Source organism: Haliaeetus albicilla, chromosome 20, assembly GCF_947461875.1.
Source record: "Haliaeetus albicilla chromosome 20, bHalAlb1.1, whole genome shotgun sequence".
Classification (NCBI taxonomy): domain Eukaryota; kingdom Metazoa; phylum Chordata; class Aves; order Accipitriformes; family Accipitridae; genus Haliaeetus; species Haliaeetus albicilla.
Genome location: NC_091502.1, coordinates 3161318 through 3185923, shown reverse-complemented (window position 1 = coordinate 3185923; position 24606 = coordinate 3161318). Strand labels below are relative to the sequence as shown.

Below are 24606 nucleotides of genomic sequence, written 5' to 3'. Positions count from 1 at the left end.
TCAGTTTTATATGAGTTTTATGAGATTTTATATACTTTTTTGCTCACTACTGTTTCTAGCACCATGTTACCTTCTCTCCAACCAGAATGTGACTTAAAATCCATTAATGTTCCATTTGGTTTTTGGGCTAATGATGTATTCAGTTCCCACAACTGTTACCATTGTTCCCGCTAAGAGCTCCTCCAAAGTCATGGTGCTTTTTTCATCCTCCTTGTTCAGCACATTTGTCTGATGATTATCAACTGTTGCAAAGTGGTGTTATTGTCTTGTTTTTTGCCACTTACTACAGCTTGTGCAGTTCTTTGTGCTTGCTTTTGTGGATTACAACTAAGTTCGCCATGCCTTTTTCCCTTGTATCTTTTTTGTCGTACTTGAATGTGTCGGGATCGTTGGAGCCTGGCTTGTCCTCCAAGAGGTTCATGCTCTGATAGAGGGCTTTGCAGGTCAGTCTCAGTTCTGGGGCTTTTGTATGTTTACGTAGCTCCAGCACGCCCAAAACAATTTTGATAGCAATGATTATATCTTGGTCTTCCCCTAAATACAGCCTGAGCATTGGGTCCCTGATTCCAATCAGTCAAGTCTTTTATCAGGGACTATTTTAGCTCCTTTCAGTACTGCAAGATTGTCTCTCAGCTTTAAATCACTCAAACTGCTCTGTACTTTTATCTTCTTTTTGTACTCTGTTTAAGAATCTCTCATATCTTGAATATTCACATGGGTCACAACATTCCTTGAACTATTTTTGTGCAGTTCAATAATTAATCTTTTCTGTCAGAGGTAACGGAAAATAATTAAACACATCAAGTGTCTCAGAAGCACTTGTTGTCAGAAATAAAGCTATTTTTATCTCGTCTCCCATTGCTTCTCAAAGTCAAATGCCGCTTAATTCTTTTCTAGATGACCTTTATATTTTCAGAGACTGTTATGTCTTGGGAGACTTCAAACTGCTTTCCCAGCCCAGTCATCTCTTGGTGCTTTAGTTTATTTGGACAGGATTCCGACTCCAGTGGTCGTGCCAGCCTGCCTGTGTGGTGAGTGGAGGGGAACAGGCACTTTTCATCTCACTGTCATCTGGGCATTAAAAAATGGCTCTAGGTGAATTGTGGCCTAGAAGCTTTCCCCTAGCTGTGCTTGTGAATTGCTCAGATGCAGGTGATGACAAAAATTAGGTGAGAAGAGTGTGTCATCCCCTCCCGAAGGTGAAAGTCTGTGTTTGCACAGCCTCTGATGGTGATGGGGGGATTTGCAGAGTGTGTTGCCCGGTCCAGCTGCCTTCCCTCTGGCTGCCACGGCACAGGGTACCTGCCGAGCAAGTGGTCTTCCAAGGCAGGGTGAGTCTGAGACAGGCTTAACTCCGGGCTTGTGCCATAACATCTAGGCTTTCTGTACTTCAAAGAGGTTTCCTGCAGCAGTCACCTGACACAACGAGATCAAGGGGATTTTAGTTTCCTTTTGTCATATTGCGGTCACTTTGTGTCTCTCTGCTGCATATCTATCTGTAATAATGTTCACTTATGCTTTTGCATACAGTATGTGAAAGTACAAGCCTTCCCAGACTTTCATCTGCTATAAAATTAAAAATCAAAGTCTAAAAATAACTCTTATCTCCTTCCTTATCTTTGGGGTGGTTTTTTTTTTCCTTCTGCTAATATTTTTTGAGTACCTGCAATGCATCTTGATGCCTGTGGCTTAACTTCATGCTTTCAGGTTACCTTCTCCTTCTTATTCTCATGCTAGCAAAGCTACTCTATTTTGCCTGTGATGGGGAGGAATGGTGTTTTAGCTAGTCACTGTGCCTTCAGCCAGCTATTTAGTGCCACCTTTGGTGCTTTTTCTGTAGAGGTATCATACCAAACAGAGGCATTGTTCTGGAGTTAATACACTGCTCTACACCTTGAGGTACCTGGTTTTAATTTTTCTTCTTCTATGCATGTTGTAATATCTCTGTTCCCAATTCTTAAAATAGGAATGATATCGCTTCCGGCCTTATGTATGGCAGACATAAATTTGTGTTTGTGAGGCATCAGCATGTTACAATGACCAGCACAGTGTGAAGAACAGTGACTAAATTGTACTGAGAAAGGAACTGGAACAAAACAGTGTAGTTCAGGTGTGTGATCAATACTTAAAGCTGTAATTGTAGCAAATTTTACATTAAGTGGTTATAGACTTAAAAATGTTCACTTGGTGTTCTGTGTACCATTTACAAGCATAATTCTGGTCCCAGGTTGTAGAGATTGGTCAAAAATACCAAATTTATTTAATTGATCATCTGTGGTAAAGTTGGCTAAGAGACTCTAAAAAGAAAACTAGAAAAATACATATTTGGGAAGGAATTATATAGGAAAAATGAAGTTACTGTATGACTAACATACTATCTGTAGCAAAGTCCTGTGCTTTATACATGAAGATATTATCTTACCAGTTTTGAAATACGGGAAAAACCTTAAGCAATTTCTAAATAACTTTATCTGTTACTCAGTATTAAGAATATAATTTGCTTGTGAAAGAGAATGTTTGCCCAAAGACTGTGTGGGTAAAACCTACTTGACTTCGGATTCGAGGGTGAACCATTACATGAAATGTGACATCCTTTGTTGTAGCTTTTGATTAAAATACTTGCTTTTGATGACACGGGGGGGAAAAAACACATTATGTTTTCCCCTTCTTGGTACAAGGCACATTCTGACTAATCATATACTAGACTTTCACATGTCATTCCAATAATTATATCCATTTCAGAAGAGCTTTTGATGTGGGACTGAATAATGACGTTTTTGTTGGAGGTACATCGTTCCGGTTTCTAGTAATCAAAAAACCTTCCACATCTTTCCAATTAACTCTTCTCTTTGTATTGCTAAATGAGTTTCAGTAACACTTTCCTATGCAGTTTCATTAACATGCAGATAGAGAGTTAATACAGGATAGTTCATCTGAGCATGGAAAGCAGGGTATTTGTGCAGTTTATTTGTGAAATGAATGGTATTATTATTGGTTCAGAAGACACACAACTTAAAATCGAGACAACTTGTTCTAGAGGAATGAGCACAAATTATGGAATCACAGTGTTCCCAATTATAATTCTTGATTTGCTCTTGTGAAGGTTATGCATCATGATAGATATAACTACTGAGAACTTGCAGAATGATACATATCAGTGCCAGACTCAGGAAGGTCTTAATGATCTTGGGCAGGAATTTAGAGGGGTAGTCAGGCAAACAAACGTCTGTATATTACTAAATTGGCTTCACCTAATGATTCTTGGACTGTGTAGGTCTGTCCTGCAACAGAGTAGGACATGACTGAGTCAGATTGTGTAGCTGGTTTGCCTGTGTTGAATTATTTCTGCTGTCACTGCAGGAATTTGGACTTTGTATGACTAGCCCATGCTATGGCATTGCAGGGGGCTTTTCTGCCTTGGAAACGTGTTTGACACTTCATCAAGGCTCAATTTTGGCATTTGACTTTGAGTCACGCAGAGATCTCTTTAAGGCTGATCAATGACCAACGTCAAAGAGTTTCACGAATTGAGTAGAGTAGAGTGTGGTCCAAATAGATATATTGGGTGGGAAAGTCAGGGGAAGAAGAACGTATCAACTTGAAAATGGGACTGTATCAGAGCCTGAAACATGACTGAAGTACAGACATACAAATGGGCATAGCTGAGGACAAGCTACATCTGGAGCCTTTTTTTCATTTTCATGGTGATGTAAAACTTTGTGATTTTCTTAGTAATGAAAGCATCTTAAGGGTAAGGTAAATGCTGTTTAAAAGCTTTCCTGACAGTCTGTTCCTGAAGAATAAACACTAGTAAGCACAGAGAACACCCATCCTAATCTGCAGCTTTCCCAATACCAGCTTAGCTCAAGTCTCAGCAGGTTCAATAATACAGGGTAGTATCTCCCAAAAAGGTGTCAGTCAAGTGTTCGGTATCTAACAATATGTGCTACTCTCTGAATGCAAATAATAATGACAAGACTACCCAAATTTAGCAGCCTGGAAACAAGCACACAGGTTTTAGCAGTTAGTTCTGCTCATAACACATGAGTGACTGCACAACCCTTCCTAGACCTGGTTTGTAACCAGCCTTTTTTAGTAAGGTTTTCCAGTTAAGCCAAGTGATCTGTCAGCACTGCACAACCGTCTGAGCTAACAAGGAATGAAGTAAGACCCTTCAGCACCTTGCAAAACCAGGGACATGGAGTCATTGCGCTGTATGTCAGTAAAAGGACTGAACTGTGGACTGCCACGATCTTAATCCCAGTCAGCTGTGAACTAAAAATAGGTACCAATAGGTAAGTCACTGAGATTGGGAAGATTTCAGGTAACTATAAAGGAACTGATGGTAGGTTGGTTCCTATTTGTTTCTTCTGCACATGATCTGGGAGGCTAAACTGCAGTTTCTAGGTAATAGACATCTAGAAGGTGTCATTTGTCCCAGCAGAGGTATAGTGTCACTTGAGCTACCCTAGGATATTCTGCCTGGCCTCCACTTGCTGCTCCAGAAGACCACGGTCTCCCATTGGGTCCTGAATCATGTCTGCCAGCCTCATCAGGTAAGGCTTCTCAAAAAGGTCTGGGCACCTACATTAAATCCTACCGCTAATCCATACAGTTATGGGACCTAGGTAGTGGTCCTGCTGAGTGTGACGGTATGCCTGCTGTACTGTACTGGGGAATCACTCGCTAGACTCCATTGAGAAGATTGAATTGGAATGGGATTCCATTAGCTTGGTATAAGTAGTGCCATATGAGACTTCCCAGGCTATTTAGGACATCTGCATGGAAAAGGCAGATGTGACCTAAGCCTCTATTGTTCTGGGGTGGAAACTAGATGCCTGTGTTCAGGCAGCTGTGTGGAGCCTGAGATCTCCATTGCCTGTAGTGGGATCTTGGGCATCTAGCTCACATGTGGACAGTGAAATATGAAGTGTCTTCAGCTCAAAATGAGTCCCACCCTAGGAGTGGGGTTCATTTGCCTGAAGACAGGTATAGGTGCAAATTATCATTCGACACATTCTGTAGTATCCCAGGTGTCTCTGTGGAGCTGAGAGATGTGACTTAGGATTTATGGGAGACTGGACTTTCTGAAACTGGCTGGAATTCAGGCTGGAATACTCTGAAGTCTCTAAAACTGCATTAGACACCTAATTTTAGGCAAATTAATTCTGTCACAGATCTCCATAGAGACTCTCTGCTCTCTCACTGGCTTCTTCCAGCTTTATTTCTATCTGGTTTTGAACTACATTAATCTATGTCCACAGAGCCTGGGGACTTTGATGCACTGTTTTCTATGTTTAGCTGTTTTTTTATGGAAATAATACAATTCCACTTCATACACACTCCAGAGGGCAGACATTTAAGTGGGCTTCTTCTCGCCTGCTTTCATCTCTCTGTAGAAGATGTGTTGTCTAAACTGAGTAACAGGTTTTGTCTGTCATCAGTGGAAAGAGATGGACTCCTGAAGAGTGACTCACCCTGTGTATCTTAGACAACAGTCTTCTCATTTTCTATAGAGGCAGACTAGATGACTTGCTTAGAAAGTAGCGTGAGATAACCCCACATAGCTACTTTTCCTGTTTTTTCATTGCAGTGAGAGAGTAAACAGCACCTCCTTATCTGTGTAGAGGGATAACCTGTGGGATTCCTTTCCTCCTTTCTTCCTGGTAGAATCAAAGCTACTAAAATGCTGGAAGATCTTTCTCCACTGACAGGAATAGGGAGGGCCGAGGGTCATGGGGCAAATCCTCCACAGCACTCGAGGTGCTCTCTGGGTGGGCAGCATACTTGCAAGTGCAGATGACAGAGATGAAATTGTGTGTTCAAGAGTGTGCATGGTGGTATCTTAACATTTGAGACAGGAAATCTGGAGATGAGTCAGGTCCAACAGAGGAAGAATATATGGCTCCTTTATGAGTGAAAATTTGGGTGTGCAAATTTGAGTTGCAAGTGGTGGCACATTTGTTCCCAATGGTATTTTAAAAACGTATTTAAAGCGTTGGGTGTGTAGCGTTTTGGTCATGATGCATAATGTCTTTTGTTCTTTCATCAGCGTAATAGAGCTTCAGTGTGAAGTAAAATTAAGTCTGTGCTTAGGTCAGCTCTCATTTTTGACATGAGACTTTAAAGTGGTTACTATATTTAGTTTCTCACTAGCATCAAAATCCCTTGTATTAGTATAGACAGCTGGTAGGACTGCATCACATTTATTTGAGCTATTGATGTATTATAAATGAGAGCATGTATGCTGAAGTTTGCAACTGAGAGCTTGATTCAGGCACACGCACATAGGTGTGTACTGTGATTCACAGTTTCCGAGATTGTTCTCTTTGTGTTTTGGTGACCACTCTAAAAGGGCATGGGCCTAGTCTCCTCTAGAGCTGGTGTCAGGTCTGTACAGGTGTTTTATATACCCGATGGTGATTCAAAAGCAGCAGGTTTTTGTATGGGGGCAGCTGAACCGAGTCTTGATTATTGATCTTACCTTTAGTTGTCCTTCACTTCCAATTGTTTTTCTCCCAGCAGTGAGAATTAAAATTCTGCAAGAACAGTAGAATGATAGAATTCATTATTTTTCCTGGGTAATTAATGGTGTGTGTGTCAAAAATGATTAATAATCTTAATTGCTTAATGTTCCTAGTAATGCTGTCAACTGGAAATCATTGTGGTTCAAAGCTTGAATGGTAAGAGTGTGTGAAAAGGAAACTGTGAACAGCAGCTATCAATAAATTACTGATAAAATTGCCAACATACCAACTGCATGGAGTGGAATTATAAGGCTTTCTATATGGCTTATATTCCAGGGAGGGCTAGAAATGCTTGTGACATTTTGATTAATAATCTGTCATATATATGCATCACACCTGTGACTGTATGGCAAGAATGGAGGTTCTTGTCATCACAGCACATATGAACAAATACTAGCTGATAAGTCTTAAAATGCAAATGTAAACTGGGAATAGTTATTAGGTAGGCTTTATTCTAATGAATAGATCTCATATTTTTTACCTTTTTATCAATGACCTAGAAAAAAGCATTACAATTTCTACACTGTGTAGATGACAAAAAGATGGGATGTTGATTCATAGAGCAGTCAGAATTCTTTGATAAGCTAAGTGCAAAGAAAAAATACATTTTAGATGGTGAAGGGCTCTGGAGATACGGTAGTTTAGGTGAGCATATGCTCGTAGTGTAATGCTATGGCCACATAAGCAGAAATACCGTATTAAATTGTCTCTGGTTTTACTGCTGGCAAGACTACCACTGGCATATTATGTCTAATTCTGCTTCTACAGTTTAAGACAGATGATGACAAATTGGAAGAGAATCAGAGGAGAGCAGTGAGAATGATTAGATAGCTTGAAGCTATGCCTGAAGATAATGCAAGGCTCCAGGAACTTAATCTATTTAGCTTTCAGAGGGAACATCAAGAGGCTGTTTCAACTGACTCTGTAAGATCACGGGAAAGAAATTTGGTAGAAAAGATCTCCTCACAGTAACAGATAAAATTATACCAAGACAAGTGATTGAAATCTGATGCTACAGGTAAATAGCACATTTTAATAAAACAAATCAAATTGAATTATTGGAATAAATTTTCAGGAGCTATGGTAGATTGTTTTTCACCAGACTTTCTTAAATCCAGATTGGTAGTTTTTCCTATACTGTATGTTCTGGACCAAAGAGGAATAAGTTCAAGGGTATTTCTTTGTCTTGTATCGTTTGAGAGATCTGGGCAGTTCTTAAGAATAGACCTTCCTTCTTTATAGATCTGTGAATCTACAGATAAAGTGATATTCCTGTAATGAAAATATACTTTGAAACATGTTCCGTTAAATGCATTTTCATTTTTGTAAATACTGGAAGTATGTCTGAACTCAGTAATAAAAGTTAATAAAGGTGTCTAACTCGAAGTGTGTTCAGTGTCTTGGAATAGTATCTCATGGAAAACTGAGATGCTGTTTTCCCCAACCAACTAGCGATTTCTAGCTGATATATGGTATTAAAGAAAAGTTAATTAAAAACGTTGTAATCTGCTGGTGAATGAATTAAGGCTGAGCCCTCACATGCTGTGTTTATGTGGTTACTACATGTTACTGGACATGAGTACTTGAGATGAATTGTGTTACTTAAGATGGAATTTCATGTGTATTAATTAGTGTTTCTTTTCAACAGGCCCATGCTGAAGTCTGGCATCTCTACAATGACCATTTTCGTCCAACTCAAAGAGGAAAAGTGTCCATTGCCCTTAGCTCCCACTGGATAAAACCTCAACGTATGACTGAAAAAGACATAAAAGAATGTCAAAAATCCCTTGATTTTGTGCTCGGCTGGTTTGCTAAGCCCATATTTATTGATGGTGACTATCCAGAGAGCATGAGAAGCAACCTCTCATCTCTGTTGCCCGAATTCAGTGAAGTTGAGAAGAAGTTTATCAAGGGAACAGCAGACTTTTTTGCTCTGTCTTTTGGAGCTACCCTGAGTTTCCAGCTTTTGGACTCCCACATGAAATTCCAGCAGCTGGAATCAATAAGCCTGAGGCAGCTCCTTTACTGGATAAGCAGTGAATATAACAACCCCCAAATATTCATTGTGGAGAACAGCTGGTTTGTTTCTGGTAGCACCAAGAGAGATGATGCCAAATATATTTACTATCTCAAAAAATTCATTATGGAAACTTTAAAAGGTAGGACTGAGGTTATATTAATATGTGCTTGACAAAATCATAATGCAAAATAGCCTACAGAGACATGTTGAAGAACCAGGCTGAAAACTAATTTTACATTCGTCTAACATTCATCTTGGCACTTGTGAAATGAGACTCCAAATCCCTTTCCTGGGTTTGTTCTTTTCAGCTCTTGAAGACCCTTAATATCGGCAGATAGCATTTAGTGAGCTTGATGCGGCTGTCTTTGAAATCAGTAGGAAAATTTCTGTTGTCTTTGGTGGGAGGAAGTGCAAAAGGTGTGAACTATGCTCTTAATTTACTGTGTTACTTATTAATAGTTGTTTTCCATATCTGAAGATATATGAATGCATACATACAAAACTTGAGAATATATATGTGGGAAGGTAAATATTATGCAATAAGAGTTCTGCTGAAGAAAACGTAAGGCTGAAAGAATACATTTTTAAATGAAGAATTGGAACCCTTTCATTCTGCATCTCAGTGTTGCCCTTGTACAAATTTTACATTGGTTCAGCTCTGGACATCAATCACAATAATCTGAATTTACATCACTTTAAAGAGAACTGAATGTTTGAGATTATATAATCTAAATTATTTAAATTGTTAACCTATTATTTTTTTCCAAACAGTAAGAGAAATACACTACCTTATGTGAGAATTCTTTTCTATTTTCCCATTTCCTTGTGGCAAAACAGATTTTTTTCAATCCTAGTAGTCACCAATAAGTTGTTGGGGTTCCCATTTCCACTTCACTGTCTTTTAGTTTCTTAATTTACAGTTTAATAATTGATTTACTTGTCTACAGTTTACTGTTCTGGTTTTAAAAACAGTATTATTGTAGCTATCAGTTCAGACAAGATAGCCATTGTGTTACATTGCCATTTTCATAAAAGGGATGAGCAAAAATGGCTTTCGTTTTAATCTCAGCACTCATGAAGATGCAGAAGATTCCCACATTTGTTTCATCTGCTATTCCAGAAACTTAATTCTGCAAGTAAATTACAAGGTGAATAAATGCGTGAGCCAGTGCATCCAAAATGGGAAGAATGGAATGCAGAACAGTTACTAACTGTTGCATTTAGAGTATTACTTGTTTGCATGAAGTCAGATGAAGAGCTCATCTTCACAAAGGGGTCATATTCCTGTTACCCATATTTCTCCTTAGTTTGTAAATTGCTGGGCATACATACATGGATCTGCCTTTTCATCACAGCTAGCTGGAAACAATCTCAATTTACAGAGTTTCTTTCCTTCTAATGTGCCACTCAGTAAATAATAACAAAACAACAACAGTATGACAGTCTTGTCATATTAACTTAAGAATCCTAGCACTTGGCTAAACTTCTACAGAAAAAAAAAGAGGCGCAGAGACAGACTGGATCAGCAGATTGGCATCATTATGATGGAAATTATTGCACCCAAATCTCCTGCTGTTAGAATCTGCAAAATCCAACGTAAATATTGAAGTCCTCTATGCAATACCTAGGGGAATTTAGTTGAGAAAGATCCACAAAAGGCATCATGTTGGCTCTGAGCAGTCTTGTTGGACAACATTAAAGACCAAAGACAAAGGCACACGCTGTCTCTCTCAGAGACTTTCGGACACGTCTAGCCAGTGCAATAAAGCATTGTAATGTAGAGATTCGTGAGCTATTTACCGCAAGATTCACTCCAGCAGTCACAGGGCAGTAAAATGGCTTTGGAGCTATAGCAGTGAGAAGCAAGAATAATTAATTTAGACCCAGGGCCACATAAATGTGGTTTTGCTGCTTCTTAGATCTGGCCAGTATCTTTACCTGATTGTGTATATGCACTGGTTCAGACAAAACTGCTTATTTCTATATCTGCGTTAACAAGTAAGTGCAGCCCTGTTGGAGCAAGCCTGTAGAGTAAAAAGAGTTGGTGTTGAGGGCTTGGTGTACATGTGTGCATTCCTGAAGCCCATTTCTGGATTAATTTTACCCCAAAGGAACCCAGGTCATGCAACCTGAGACCACTCTGTGATGTGAACCAAAGTGTGATAAGGGAATGAGGGAGATTTGTGTGTGCTCCCGATTTCAGTTGAAGTGCTGATGTAGATATCTATTCTGACACTGCATGCTGTAGACAAGCTCCGTACATCTTTTTTTTTTCTTTTTTGGCTCTTGGAAAGGATGTCTTTATTTGGGATTCACAGCCCTAAATCTTTTTACTGTTTACTATTATTGATCTTTCTTTTTTTTTTTCCCCAAATACCATTTAGGGTTGAATAGAGTAAATAGAGCTGTAATATAAAGTAGTTAAATATTAATTAGAGCTGCTAATTGGTTGGAGATGTCTTCTTACATGGGTGGGTATCTAACCACTTTCTGTAGGGTCATATTCACTTTCCTGCTCTGTCTCTGGTGCAACAAATAAATTGATTGTTCCTTGTGAAGTGGAGCATGTTGACCAGGAGGGCATGCGAGCTCCTCTGTGCCATGTTGACTAGCGGAGGGACTAGGTCATCATCTGGGGAGTTAGTAGGTCTGAATTCAAAGAGTTAAGGAGAACAGCCAGGTCCCTGACAGGTCAGGACTGAGCTATTCTCCGTACGTCCAGAGGCAAAACATAGATCCCTGGGCACCTTCCACATGGAAACAGGGGCTGCAAGCTTCACACCTCACCTTCACGCCCTGGGGTTGGACAGCAGCTGAGCAGAGGGTTTTAAGGATCTGTATTTGATGCTACGGCTCTGCCATGTTTCCTTGGACTATCTGTATACTAGTGAGCTAAACAGAGCGTGAGCTGAACTGCTGTTTAATTTTTAACCCAGTTCTGGCAGAGTTCTTGCCTGCACAGTAGCACACTTCTAGGCACACTGTAGGGGATTGCTCGGGTCAGGAGTTATTTCTAGTAGGTAGTATGGACAAACCCACTCAGTTTCAGAAGCAAGGACAGTTTAGGTTTCAGTCAGTCTGTCTTGCACACCAACAGACATAAAAAAGAGGGGAAATATACAATGGGAAAAAAAAAAGACAATAATTTTCATTGTGGTTTTCAGTAACAGGCACCATCCGTGTGGGCTACTGTGTTTGAGACTTCTAAACTTTTTGGAACTTCCAAAAATTTTTCAAGTTGCTTCTTTCATAGGTGACCCTTAAAAGTTAATACATTTTTAAAGCAGGATTTGAGGAGAAATTTTTATGAGGTGCTCAGAAGTGTGGGAGTGCTGTGTGATGACTTACAGAAGGGGTGAGATGCCGTTCAAAGAGAAATTCTCACTGAGACCAGTTCACAAAGTGGACCTGTATTGGCTTTTACGCTGCTGGTATGACAGATGTCGTCATGGATCCATGCAGAGGTTAGAAAAATACTGGCATTTGCCAAACACAAAAGAATTATGCCTTCAGGAGGAGAAATATTACATTTCCTTAGACATTTTCTCATGACCTCTGGTAGAGACTGGGCCAAATTCATTGCTTATTTAACCGCAGTTCATTTAATTGATTCAAACAGGGTTATAATCAAGAATCCATGTGGTCCTTCATAACTGATTGTAATGAGGTACATTAATAAAACCAGGAAATTAGGATCTTGATATTCTGGTTGCCTGAAATAACGCTTTCAGTGTTAGTAGGCTGGAAAATACTATGTTCAGTCAGTACCCAGTTTGAGTTGACAGAAGATGGTGAGTAATAAAGATAAACTCTGCTGGCTACAGAGCCAAACTCAAGTTCAAAAGAACTTTTAAGAATGCACTTAAATGCATTGCTGAATTAGGGTGTGTCTAATTATGTAATTAAAATAAGCACACTCCTTTGTGCTTTCCTGAAGCTGAGCCTTGCCCAGGAACATTTTGCTGAATCTCAGTGTTTAATACAACTAAAAGTGAGTATCCTTTGGAATCTTAAAATAAAACTGTAATGCTGGCAATACTAACAGATGCCAGTAGACCTTGATACTAACCTTCAGAGTGTGTGGTGATTCTTCAAAGTCAAACAGTTGACCTAGAACATACACATATTTTTAGAAACCCTTGAATATTTAAGCTGGAAAATGCTATGCTATAAAAGATACAAAGAGACAGAATTATCAAATAAAGAGGGTCTTCCTGCGTTATCGCTTGTACTTAAAATCTGTGGTAATAAAAATTCATCAGCGCACCAAAAGTGTTGTCAGGGTTTCCTCAATATGTGTTTGTAGTGGAGGGGAAGGAGAAAAAAAGAGTGTGACTTTTGTTCGCATACAGGGTAGCGCTGCGTTAATGGCACTTAAGCTACCCGGAGTGAGCTGTGGTGCGTGCTTAGCAGAGTGCAGTGCAGTGCAGTAACTGGCTCAGTTGCTGCAAACAGTTCTGGCGTGCTCTGCTCCAAGGCTGAGGTTTGTTTGGCACGCCTAATTAGCAGCACTGCTCAAACCACTGCTGCACTGCTTCTCTTTCTAAATCTGGCTTGTTTAAAGCCAAGCCAGGTACCTCTACTGCCTTGCACAGTGCACCCGTGACCTAGCAGCTCCTTGAGTGCCGTTGAAATATCTTCCCTGAACGGGCTTTGAGGCAGGCCCTGAGATACTTATCTGACCTACTGCATTGTTCTTGCACATGAATACCGCAAACATTGCTGATACGGTGTAATCTACAGAGGAAAAATGAGCACTGCGATAAGTTTGGTTTTGTTCTTTCCTCAGCCATCCGGTACGACGGAGTTAATGTGTTTGGCTACACAGTCTGGTCCCTCCTGGATGGCTTTGAATGGCACAGGGGATACAGCATTCGACGTGGACTGTTTTATGTTGATTTTCAAAGCCACGACAAGAAGTTGATGCCCAAATCTTCTGTTTTGTTCTATCAAAAGCTGATAGAAAAAAATGGCTTCCCACCTTTGCCCGAAAACCAGCCCATAGAAGGTGTTTTACCCTGTGGCTTTGCTTGGGGAATTGTTGACAACTACATTCAGGTGAGTCTGATGATAAAGCCGACAGGCTGTCCAGCCAGATCAGTGCACAAGCTCATATTGATAAATTTGCTGGATAGAGTGTCTTTGCCAATATATATTACCACAGTGCTGCAAGGAGATGGGTACAAGGGTTTTGTGCCAAACACTGTGTCTCTCAGTCTTTACTAGCCTTTCTGCGTGTGACCAAGGCGATACAGTCAGATTGAGATACGATAAAGAACATCTTAGAAAAACATACGGAAATTGAAAGGGGTCTGATGCTCATCTTCCTTGGACATGTTATGTGAACAGTTACTGGAAGTCAGTCCTTTTCAAATGGAAGTTGATTAGATCTGCTAAAGTGTATTTCTGAATGTCCTAGTCTATGAAATGGGAAATATTACTGCTTTTTCATGTCCATAATTTTAATGGTAATATATTTGTCTGCTGTGATAATATGTTTAGAAAACTTCCTGAAAGCTCTTAAAACTCCACTGGCATGTTTCTACATCTTATGTGTATATATACTTGTACTGTTGTTAGAGGGCTTTTGTGTAAAAAAAAGTAAACAATATTAGATTTAGAAGAAACTTCTGTATTCCTTCTTTGTCATTTTGTGTAGTACTGTGTCTGATGGAGGCCTGCAGTGCCCCTGGGTAGCACCTAGCTAGATCATGGATCCAGTTCATAGCTCTCACTCTTTATTTCAACTAAATCTGATACTTTGGGAGAATCTTTCAAATTTTAAGACTTCATAGCATGAGTAAAAATTGTAGCTTAGTTACGGTCTCTTTAACAGTTTGGCTCTGTAATTCTCAGATGCTATTTTGGCTTGCATGGCTTCTTTAACCACAGTAAAGAGGTGTAGTTAAATTCAAAGCTGAGGTTTGATCCAAGAACAGAATTTTTAATTTATATTTTCCACAAAGACAGAGTCGTTCTTAAGGGTAGAGTATAGGGGGCTTGTTTGTTTTTTCTCACTCCAAAATAAGATCTGACTTTGTTCTCTTGAAAAATACTGCAGCCTCCTTACCTGGTACACTGATTTCCAAAAAAATTCAACGGTCATTATCCTCCTAGCTCCCAGGTAGATTAGGGATTGGAAATGGAATTGCTGCCTTTGGGATCGATAACAGGTATAAAGTTGCAGAGTCTGTCAGCCTAAGACAGTTAAAAAATCCCTCCCATCCCCAAAACCTTCAAAGTTGAATATTTTCATTTCAAAAGGCCATTGAAACATTTTGTGCTGTAAGGCTTAGGTAGTGTGATTTGTAGATGCATCACAGTGGAAAAACTCTTTTGACAGCATTCCCACAGTATTAGTGGCAATGCATGCTTTAGTAATCTACAAGGGACAATTCTCCAGAAAAGCAATTTCCCTCAGACATGCTGTTTTTTATTACTTTCTTCTATAAGCACAGTACTGACCTCTCCGGAGAAAATAGCAACTGATTTTCAGCAGCTTCTTTACACAGTCTGCAGAGCCTCAGCTACAAGTTGAACACTGGTTGTAGGCTGACACCTGCTTTTCAAACAGAGGGCAGGACAAGGAAATCTGAACTCAAGGGGAAACCGCGCAACAAAGAAAAAAAAAAAGGAAAAAAGGACAAATGAACACATGTGGTACCAGTATCCTGTAGTTTGGATCTTTCTTGTAAGAGTTACATTAGAGTATGAATGAGGAGATTTTACACTGTGCTTTATTTTAAGTAATTCACTTTTCCATTTTCTAGTCCTTATTGTGTTTGTGATATTCATTAAAAAGTTAAAGTATAATTCTGCGGGACCCTGAGAAACTCATCTTCTACTGTGTCAGTATGTCATATAGGCAATTCTGACATCTGAAGCCCTAGAGACATATGGGAAATGCATTTATTTTTGGAGTGACATATAGTGGGTTTACTTGGAGGCCTGAAAAAAAATTGATTCAGACATCAATAGCCTGCTGAAATAACTTAGAAATGAGTTCAGTATGAGTTAAATAAAAAAGGATGTCTTTAGCAAGAACGAAAAATTTTGCTTGTCAACTGAATTCATGCTAAAAATCAAGTGCGGAGCATTACTCATCTTTCATCATAGTCAGGGAAAGAACTGAACACAGAAATGATGTTGCATTTGTTATTTCTTTTATTGAATTCAGGGAGTGGTCTTGAAACTGAATCTACTGGGTAATTTACAACAGACAGTCTCTCTGTAGGCTCTTCTTAATCTTGAAAGAAAAACATTTTAAAAATTACTGTAGTGTTTGCTGAATATCAGCTTCTCTGGAGATCTGTTGCAGGCGTAGTGCCTTATCCCTGAGCAATCCCTTATTTCCCATACAGGCTGGAGCAGTCTGGAGAAGATACAAACATGGTGACCATTAACATAAGTTTGTTTGGAAAGTAGGATGAAAATGATACATAGATTTGGTATTTTTCTGACATCACATGTTAACAGAAAATTAATTCATTCATATGAGCCAGAGATGTTATTGTATCAGAGATGCGAGAGAGGTGCTAAATGCAATGTTTTGACTTACTATATTCTTTCACTACATTGTGCCTGATGGTTATGATGTTCCCACCTACCTAGAACAAACAGCTTGAATCTGGTCTGTTTCTTATTCTACCTAGGTAGACACGACACCCGCCCAGTTTCTTGACTCTAATGTTTATGTGTGGGATGTTCACCAGACAAAGAAGCTTATTAAAGTGGATGGAGTTTTCACCTCAAAACGCAAGCGTCAGTGTGTTGACTTTGCTGCTATCAGGCTCCAGATATCTCTTCTGCAAGAAATGCATGTCACACACTTCCATTTTTCACTGAAATGGTCTTTAATCCTTCCTTTAGGTAACCTTTCTCTAATCAACCACACTCTTGTACATTATTATCAGTGTTTTGCTAGTGAACTTCTCAGAGTTAACATAACTCCTGTTGTTGCTTTATGGCAACCTATGGCTGAGAATCAAGAGCTTCCAGTTTCCCTTGCCAAATGTGGAGCTTGGGAAAACCCAGAAACTGTTCAGGCTTTTGTTGAGTATGCCAAATTCTGCTTTACAAGTCTTGGGGACCATGTCAAATTTTGGATCACAATGAATGAACCGTCTGTGAAAAACTTGACATACACAGCAGGTCACAACCTGCTGAAAGCCCATGCAAAAGCATGGCATCTCTATGACAAAGAATTCAGGAGATCTCAGAAGGGTAAAATATCTATAGCTCTGCAAGCCGACTGGGTAGAACCAGCTTGTCCCTTTTCCAGGAATGACCAAGAAGTTGCTGACAGAATTTTAGAGTTCGACATTGGCTGGCTTGCAGAGCCCATCTTTGGGAATGGTGACTACCCACAGGTGATGAGAGCATGGCTTCACCGAAGAAATAGTGTTGACCTCTATAATTTCCACTTGCCTTATTTCTCAGAAGATGAGAAGAAGTTAATCCAGGGCTCATTTGATTTTTTTGCCTTGAGTCACTACACTACTACCCTTGTGGGCTGGGAGAAAGAAGATGCACTAAAATATGACCACTATCTTGAAGTTCAAATGATCAATGACATCACATGGCTGCACTCCCCCGGCAGAGCTGCAGTAGTGCCCTGGGGACTGCGTAAATTGCTCAAGTGGGTTAAATCAAAGTATGGCGATGTCCCAATTTATGTTATGGCTAATGGAATTGACGATGGCCAGAATATGGTGTATGATAAGCTCAGAGTGTATTACATACAGAATTACATCAATGAAGCTTTAAAAGGTAAGGAACCATAGATGGTTTATATGTCACAAATCCCAGTATTAGTATGCAGTGTGTTACAGAGTATGTTTAACTTTAAAAAAAAGAAATCCTATGCAGAATACTCCATAAATGAGATGTTATTACAGCATAACAGATAGTTTTTCCTTTGATTTACGATTGGTTGGTGTTACTAAACATCAGGAAGACTGACCTTGCACATATTCTGCATAAGACAGCAGAAGAACTTTTTTGTGGATTCAAGAAATTTAAGTAGATGTTACGTGAGTAGCTCCACATGATTTAGTCAGATTTTCTTCTTACTGCACTTCTACTGTTGTTCTGCTTTGTTGCTTCTCTCCACTGATGTGCCTCAGGGCTGGGTATGAGTTCTATTCCTCAGCTGTCTCTGTATCTTATCCAACAGTGATCTTATCCAGCAGTGATCTTCATAATAATTGAGCTGTCTACCTCATTATGCCATTTCCTGGACTCTTTCCTGCTATTCAGAACCCAAAGCAGTCTTTTCCTCTGTCTCAAAGATTCATAAATTGTGAGGCAAAAAGGAGGCATTTTGAGTCATCCTGTCATACAACACATGCTGGTTTTTAAGAAACGCACAAGATGCGAATGAGATAATTTTTACTGATGAAGAATGTTCTACATCTCACTGTAAGCTGTTGCAGTGGGTAATTATTTACTGTTTTTATATATAAGCGTGTGTATAGGTATATATAACTCTTATTTCTAATATTCATTTCTTTAGCTTCAGCCTTAAGCCATTTTGTTGTGCATTTCCATGTATTTTACCTGTGTAGGTATTCACAGACTGAAAACAAGCTCTCTCTCATTTCTCTCTTTGGTAAATAACACAGACAAAGCTCTTTGTGTCCCTTACTATAAAACATGATTTAGAACCTTTCAATTATTAAACTTTTTCCCGTTTGCCAGCATTCTTGAGAAGGGTAAACCCAGACCTGGACACGCTGTTCCTACCACAGCCACACCTATATCTCAGGCAGGTATAACGTAACCTCTTACCCTTTTACTCCTCTTTCATACATCTAAGCAGCCCATTAGCTCTTTTGGCCACGGGAGCAGGTTGGTTACACACACTCTGTGGTTATCTACAGAGATTTCAAACTCGGTTACAGATTCCTGCCCCCAGGCAGAACTCCCTCTGCTGAAGTACGGTCTGCTTGTTCTTTGACATCCTCACATTTGGTCGTGTTCAAGTGCCAGTTGCTTGCTTGTGCAAAGCTTGCTGCGCTAGCTAAATTATGTCCCTAATCTTTGTGTTATTGGCAAACTTTTCATAAAGCTACGCTAATTGGCATTAATCACATGTATCTCCTGTAATTTTTATTTATCCAACCTTACATAATCTATTCCACTCTTTTGCTAGGTAGCAAAGGATGGCTGGCAGTTCCATAATTTGCTAGGTCATCCTGTCCACTCTGTTAAGTTTTGTCTTTAACTTCCTCCTCTAATTTCCACCTCTTTCACAAATTGCTGAACATCAATATTAAGTGCCCAAGAGTTCTTTCTCTAGCATTTTGAAGCACTGGATGCATGTTTTCTGCATCTGTAGTTAAAAAACATATCTTGGCTGTATTTGGGCTTAAGGTTTCAATCTTTTTTTTTTCCTTGTATTGCTTTTCTCCTTCCTGCCACTTTAGACCGTACCAGTTCTTGGCACTTCTGTTTTCAAAACATGTATGGATATGGGCTTTTCTCCCAGTTCCTGTTAGCCAGAACACCTGCACATCCCCCTGTTTTTTACAGAACTTTGTCATTCGTACTGATCTGGAACCAGTATCCCCCAATCAAGTATCTTCCTATCTTTCCACCTTCTTTGTCATGGATGACTATGTCCCTGCTAACTAGCCATAATACTTGCCCTAAAGCTCACTCTCCTCCTTTTGACATCATACACTCCTCCATAGTGTTTGGTCCATCAGTAATACCAGCTTTTTCATTCTCTTTTCTTCTCCCGCTCTGGTACTGTGCTTTTGTCCATCTTGTCCTTACACAGGGACCAAGCTCTTAACCTTGGCATCACGACTGATTCGGGTTTCTCCAAAACTTGCATTTTTTCTGCAAGACCCTGTGCAGTAACTGAGACGAGTTACAAATCTCATGTCCTTACCTCAGCGTCATGCTGGAGAGGAGATTTGGTACATGGGCATTGTCCCCTTAAAGTTCCCATTCTGCCTTCTTCCTCCAGCTGGTTTCAGGGACTGCATGTGGCAGGATTTGTGCGTGTAATGTTGCTCACTTGCATTGTTCGAGGAGAGCCAGCAGGTTTGTGCAGATAAATGATTCCAGAATACAGTACGGGACCCTTTGGACTGAGGCTGTATTTTTTAAGTGCTTTGTACACTGTTTAAGTACATCTTTGCCAATTGAAAACAAAAACCAGCAGTAACCATTTATGTAACACCATTAAATCCACAACATGCAGTTTTACAAACAGAAACTAATTATCCTGGGTAGCAGCTCTGTAAAAAGGCAGGTAAATATTATTTCATTTTACACATGAAAAGTAGGTTAGAAGTGCTAAATGTCTTGCATGTGCCTGCAGAAAGAATTATTTCCAGAGGCATATAAAATTCAGCAATTGTTAGCTTTCAGTCCTGTGTTCATCTGATAGAAGGTGATGCTTTAATTTGTTACAAGTAGTGATTTTGAGAGATAAAGTATTACAGTTTGTGTTTACTACTGTGGATTGATTGGTTTTGTATAGTGGGACTGATGGCTCAGGGTTAGTTCTCCAGCTGCTGGACCTCTTTCAGTAGCCAAGTTAGCAGTATGAATTGTGGACATGTTCTCAGTAAAGATAATACGGGTCATCTTGGATCAGAAACTCAGGTCAATAACAAGAGAGGACTATGATTTGCATAACCTTTCCACTTGCACAGGTGATATCCCTGTATGTGACCTTAGCGTGGGCACGTCTTCTTCTGGTGTCACTGTGCCTTTGCTAGTGAGAAGTGCAGCGTGATGTCCTGTGTTCCTTGGCTGTCCCCATCAGGAGGAGCTCTGCCAGGGAGAAGGAGCAATCAGAGAAACAGGTTGCAGAAGTCCAGGTGCAGGAAAACCAAAACCTGTATTCTTTCATACATAAAAAAAGAGAGCCATCTTTTCACGATAGGCTCCATGCTGATCATTAAATACAGTCATGCAGTCACAGCTGTGTTTACCAAGCACAAGGAAATAAATTGCAGGATACTTGCAGATCACACTGTCTGGCAATGGCTGACAGATTCTTACTTTTTATGAGAAACACTTCATAGATGTACGTGTACCTTACCTTATTTTGGGGAAGAGAGGTGCAGATGTGGGCTTAACATCCCCTGCCCCTGCTTTATGTGCTGGCATATGGTACTGCTCTTGAATGCCAAGGTGACATTTATTCATTTCTTCAACCCTTTGTTTTCTTTCGCAGCTTACACCTTGGATAATGTTAACCTGCAAGGATATTTCGTCTATTCTTTTAATGACAAGACTGCTCCTAAATATGGTCTCTACAGTTACACTGCAAATCAATATGAACCAAAGCCTTCTTTGAAACAGTACAGAGAAATAATTGACAATGATGGTTTTCCTGGTCCTGAAACTCCTGAGCTGCTGTGCCGAGAAGAGGTTGCCTCGTGTCCTGAATGCCACTTCTTCCGAACCAGAAAATCATTATTAGCCTTTATCTCTTTCATATTTGTGGCTTTTATTGTTACTATATGCTTCATTACTTACTACTCCAAGAGGGTAGAAAGACGATATAAATAGAGCTGCCCCTTTGAACACATCACTCGCTGCCCTTTCTCTTGCATCCTCTTGGGAAATCTGAAATAAGAGCGCACAATGTTGTGATTGCTTCAGCACTGGAAAGGCATTTACATTGCCTGATACTGCAGGACACTGACACTGAGAAGAGACTGCTAGCATATGGCTTCCAGAAATCGTTTTCTCTGGTTTAGTACATTTGGTTTATGACCAGTCCTTAATTCCTGTGGTTGGAGTTATCTCACAACTTTCTCTGGGACCTTTTGTTGAGCAGATGCTTTCCCCTCCTTGGTTTTGCCTCACTGAGTTGGACAGGTGAAAGTATGTTTTGAAGACATGGAGTGATGGAAGGGCCTGAATGTCAAATTCTCCAAAGGAAGACTGAGGAGAAACTAAATGGTTTACTTTTCCAAATTAGGGTTTAATGCTGATGTTGCTTGATCAGAGCCAGCACCTGACTGGAGCAGGGAACGTGACTGAGCAGAGACGAAGGAGAATTGCACAAAGCAGCGCTGAGGGAAAGGACAACCCCCTTTCCTAAAGCAGATGCAGAGGGAAGAGCAAGGGGACACGAGTGGGTGCTGCTGGGAGCTCTCGGTAAATTAGTGAACTACTCCGCAGGTTGCTGATGGCTACGCCTGACTTCAGGATGTCATCGGGGAACTTCAGCTGAAGGAACGGTGTCTTTCTCAGTGGGGAAAACAGCAGGGATATGTCCAGGGATGGCAGGGGTCATGCCATCTGATTGGAAGAGATGGGAAGGGTGAAAGAGCTTCTCTTTGATTTGCTCAGTAAAAAAAAACCACAGAGCAGGAACCGGGATGTCTTTGCTGTCCCGGCTGTCAGGAAGCTGCGTGCCTGACCCTGTCCCCTGTCGCCCTGTACCCACGGACACGGGGGGCTGGGGCTGGGGCACCCCGTTTCTGCACTTCTCGCAGCAAGTCGCGCACACTCCGCTGCTGCCCGGCTACTTACCTGCTGGAAGCTTGTGGGTAATTTAGTAGGATGGTCTCCGTATACCATTTAGTGTTGAGTGTGGAGACTTTTAAATCCCAGCATTTTGGTGTAATGATCCAGCAGTTTATTGCTGCTTTGGCCAGGGTCTGAAATCTTGGAGCTGTTGCTCTGAGCCTCTTCCAGGTTGGCTGGAGGGTCTCCTTTGAGCAACTGGATCTGGCCCTGGCAACATTTCATCCCAAAGTATTCCTGAACTTCAGAGGGCCTCTCATTTTTCTCTCAGCAAGATAAATTAGCGAAATAGTAGCGACATTGTTTATTAGTAGAAACAGAGAATGGAAAACCCCACTACCTTATTTTGCCTGCCTTGTGAATCACTATATTAGGAGTGTCCTCGCTCTAAAGCAGTGAGGTAATTTTTCTCTGCTCTCTATCTCTAGGCCTGCATCGCCTTCAGCTGTAATTGTATTTTTATTGCTGTGTGAATAATGTCACTCACTGGAAAGAATATTTTGAAGGAAATATGCTCTGTGTTAATTAAGAATTATTTATCTACTAAAGCTGATTATGCTGTATTAAATGTGATGTTTATCTACTAGATGACTAGTAGATGAGTAAATGAACTCCCAGGGTTCCTTTCAGCCTGAATACTCTGTGATTCTGTACTGTAAATTAAAACTTTCACATGAAATAATAGGATTTTATTTTGTAACTTAAGATTCTGTTTTTTCTTAAATAATCTATAGAAATAGAAAAGAATGAGTATCTTATCATAACGATTAATATATTTGTCCTCTAGTTCCAGTCTTAAAATGGTCTCTCTTTGTACTAATGTATATTTTGGTATGGAGATTAAGGTGAAAAATTCAGAGTAAAAAACTGATGAAGTATTAAAAACATATATAAAAATTATTTATAGCCTGAAAGGACTTGCTGAATAAGAGCAAATTTTAAAATGCTGTATATTTATGCATTGGTGCCTGGTGTAGTGTGGATTATGAAGAAATAGCCTCTCCTTAAATGTATGAAATGCCAAATGGCTTTCTCCATGGCATAGCAACGAATCACCTTGCAATGCATTACTCCAGTCGTCAGATGCCTTCGCAGTACATAACAAAAAGTGACAATCATTTAATACAAACTGTAGCCTGGTCATGCCTAACTTGTACGGTATGTGTGCGCATGCACGTAGGTTACAATTATTTTGCTGTTGGTAAAACAAAGAGTCCGGAGCTGATCTTTCCAAGAAGCCGAGTGTACGTGCCTCCCCTGGGTTTGAGGGGATCTGGGGGGCCTGGGCAAGCCCAGAAGAGCGGGGTGCCGTGCCGGCGGGCACCGTCGCATCCTGACACTTGGCCAACCGTTCACCGTCCGGCGAGTCGCAGCCCTGCAATGGCCCGGCCACAGCGCAGCGCGTGAAACAGCGGTCCAAGCACGGAGGAGACACTGCAGGCTCTTCCTGCAGAGGCCGGGTGATATGTAACCACCGACAGGCAGATGGCACCAGCTGGATATCTAATTTGTAGGTAAATTGGGATTTGTTGCTATGAAGCTGTAGGATTGCATCCACTCATGGTGCCGTGGCCCATAGAAATAACGCGGCCTTGGGCACGATTCCCTTCAGAAGACTCTTTAAATATCACTGCGGAGCAGGGACCGGCTCGAGCTGGGCCCAGCAGTTGCCAAAGTCTTCTCCTAAGCAGTCTGCCCACGGCGCTGCCTGTGCACGGCAACGGGTAGCTCTTGGCGAATGAATTGCACGATGACGGGCCAGGGAAAATACAGGCTGGGCTGATGGAGATAATGGTATGGTTTTGCCTCGGGAATCTGCTTCATTTTCTGTAATCGGGGGCCAGCGCGAGTTTCTTGTCGGTCTTCTTGAAAAAAATCGTCCTCCGCTAACAACAAAAAAGCCCTTGAACAGGCAAAGATGAGGTACTTGTCCAAGGAGAATTGCCGTGTGCTCACGCAGACGGATGCGGTAATCACCTCCTGCCGTCCGGCTGTGGGCCGTGGGCACTTCTTCCGCTCGATACCCACGTGCGAGTGACGATCTGGCACTTCCCCGTCACCATCTGTGCATCTACAGCAGAAACACCGACCGTAGCAAGGGCTTTGAGCAGAGGGGATGGCATCGTCAGGCTGCACGGACAGTTCAGGGCAGGATGGTATTTCATTTTCGGAAAAGCAACCGGAGTCTGCACGTGATGGATGTTAACATGCAATATCTCCTGTAGACTAGTTTCTTGATTTTAACTGTGTTTCTAGAATGAAATGTTGTTGCCAGTTTGCTCAATGCTCCAGATTAAACATGTTGTAAAATACAAAACTATATTTTTATTCAAAATATTTTTGTGACATGAGTGCAAAGCTTCTGTTTTATTTCTTGGAAAAGATTATGCAGGGTAACTGTGGGAAGGATGTCTTTGCTAAGTGAAAGAATGTTATATTGTTTTTTAACAATCTCAGAAATGAAATAAAGATACTGTACATAACAAATTGTAACATGACTTCACTGTTTAATCTGTCCAATTTCTCTGTCTGCAGCATGAAGTACAGTGTACCTTTGGA

The 24606-nt window shown here is 40.6% G+C and overlaps 1 protein-coding gene and 1 long non-coding RNA gene across 2 annotated transcripts in view; one reads left to right on the top strand and one right to left on the bottom strand.

Moving 5' to 3' along the window:
- The window catches only part of KL (klotho), a 55502-nt gene extending 30896 nt beyond the window's left edge, over window positions 1-24606 (top strand). Inside the window, exons 2-5 of the mRNA XM_069808028.1 lie at window positions 8176-8686; window positions 13337-13605; window positions 16200-17316; window positions 20744-24606. Of these exons, the coding sequence (XP_069664129.1) occupies window positions 8176-8686; window positions 13337-13605; window positions 16200-17316; window positions 20744-21081 (2235 nt within the window). The 3' untranslated portion in view covers window positions 21082-24606. The remainder of the gene's footprint in view (window positions 1-8175; window positions 8687-13336; window positions 13606-16199; window positions 17317-20743) is intronic.
- Window positions 15694-20700, bottom strand: LOC138690138 (uncharacterized). The gene is made up of 2 exons (XR_011328936.1): window positions 18621-20700; window positions 15694-18568 (listed from the first exon to the last, which is right to left on the bottom strand). It is a non-coding gene; the product is annotated as an uncharacterized lncRNA (long non-coding RNA).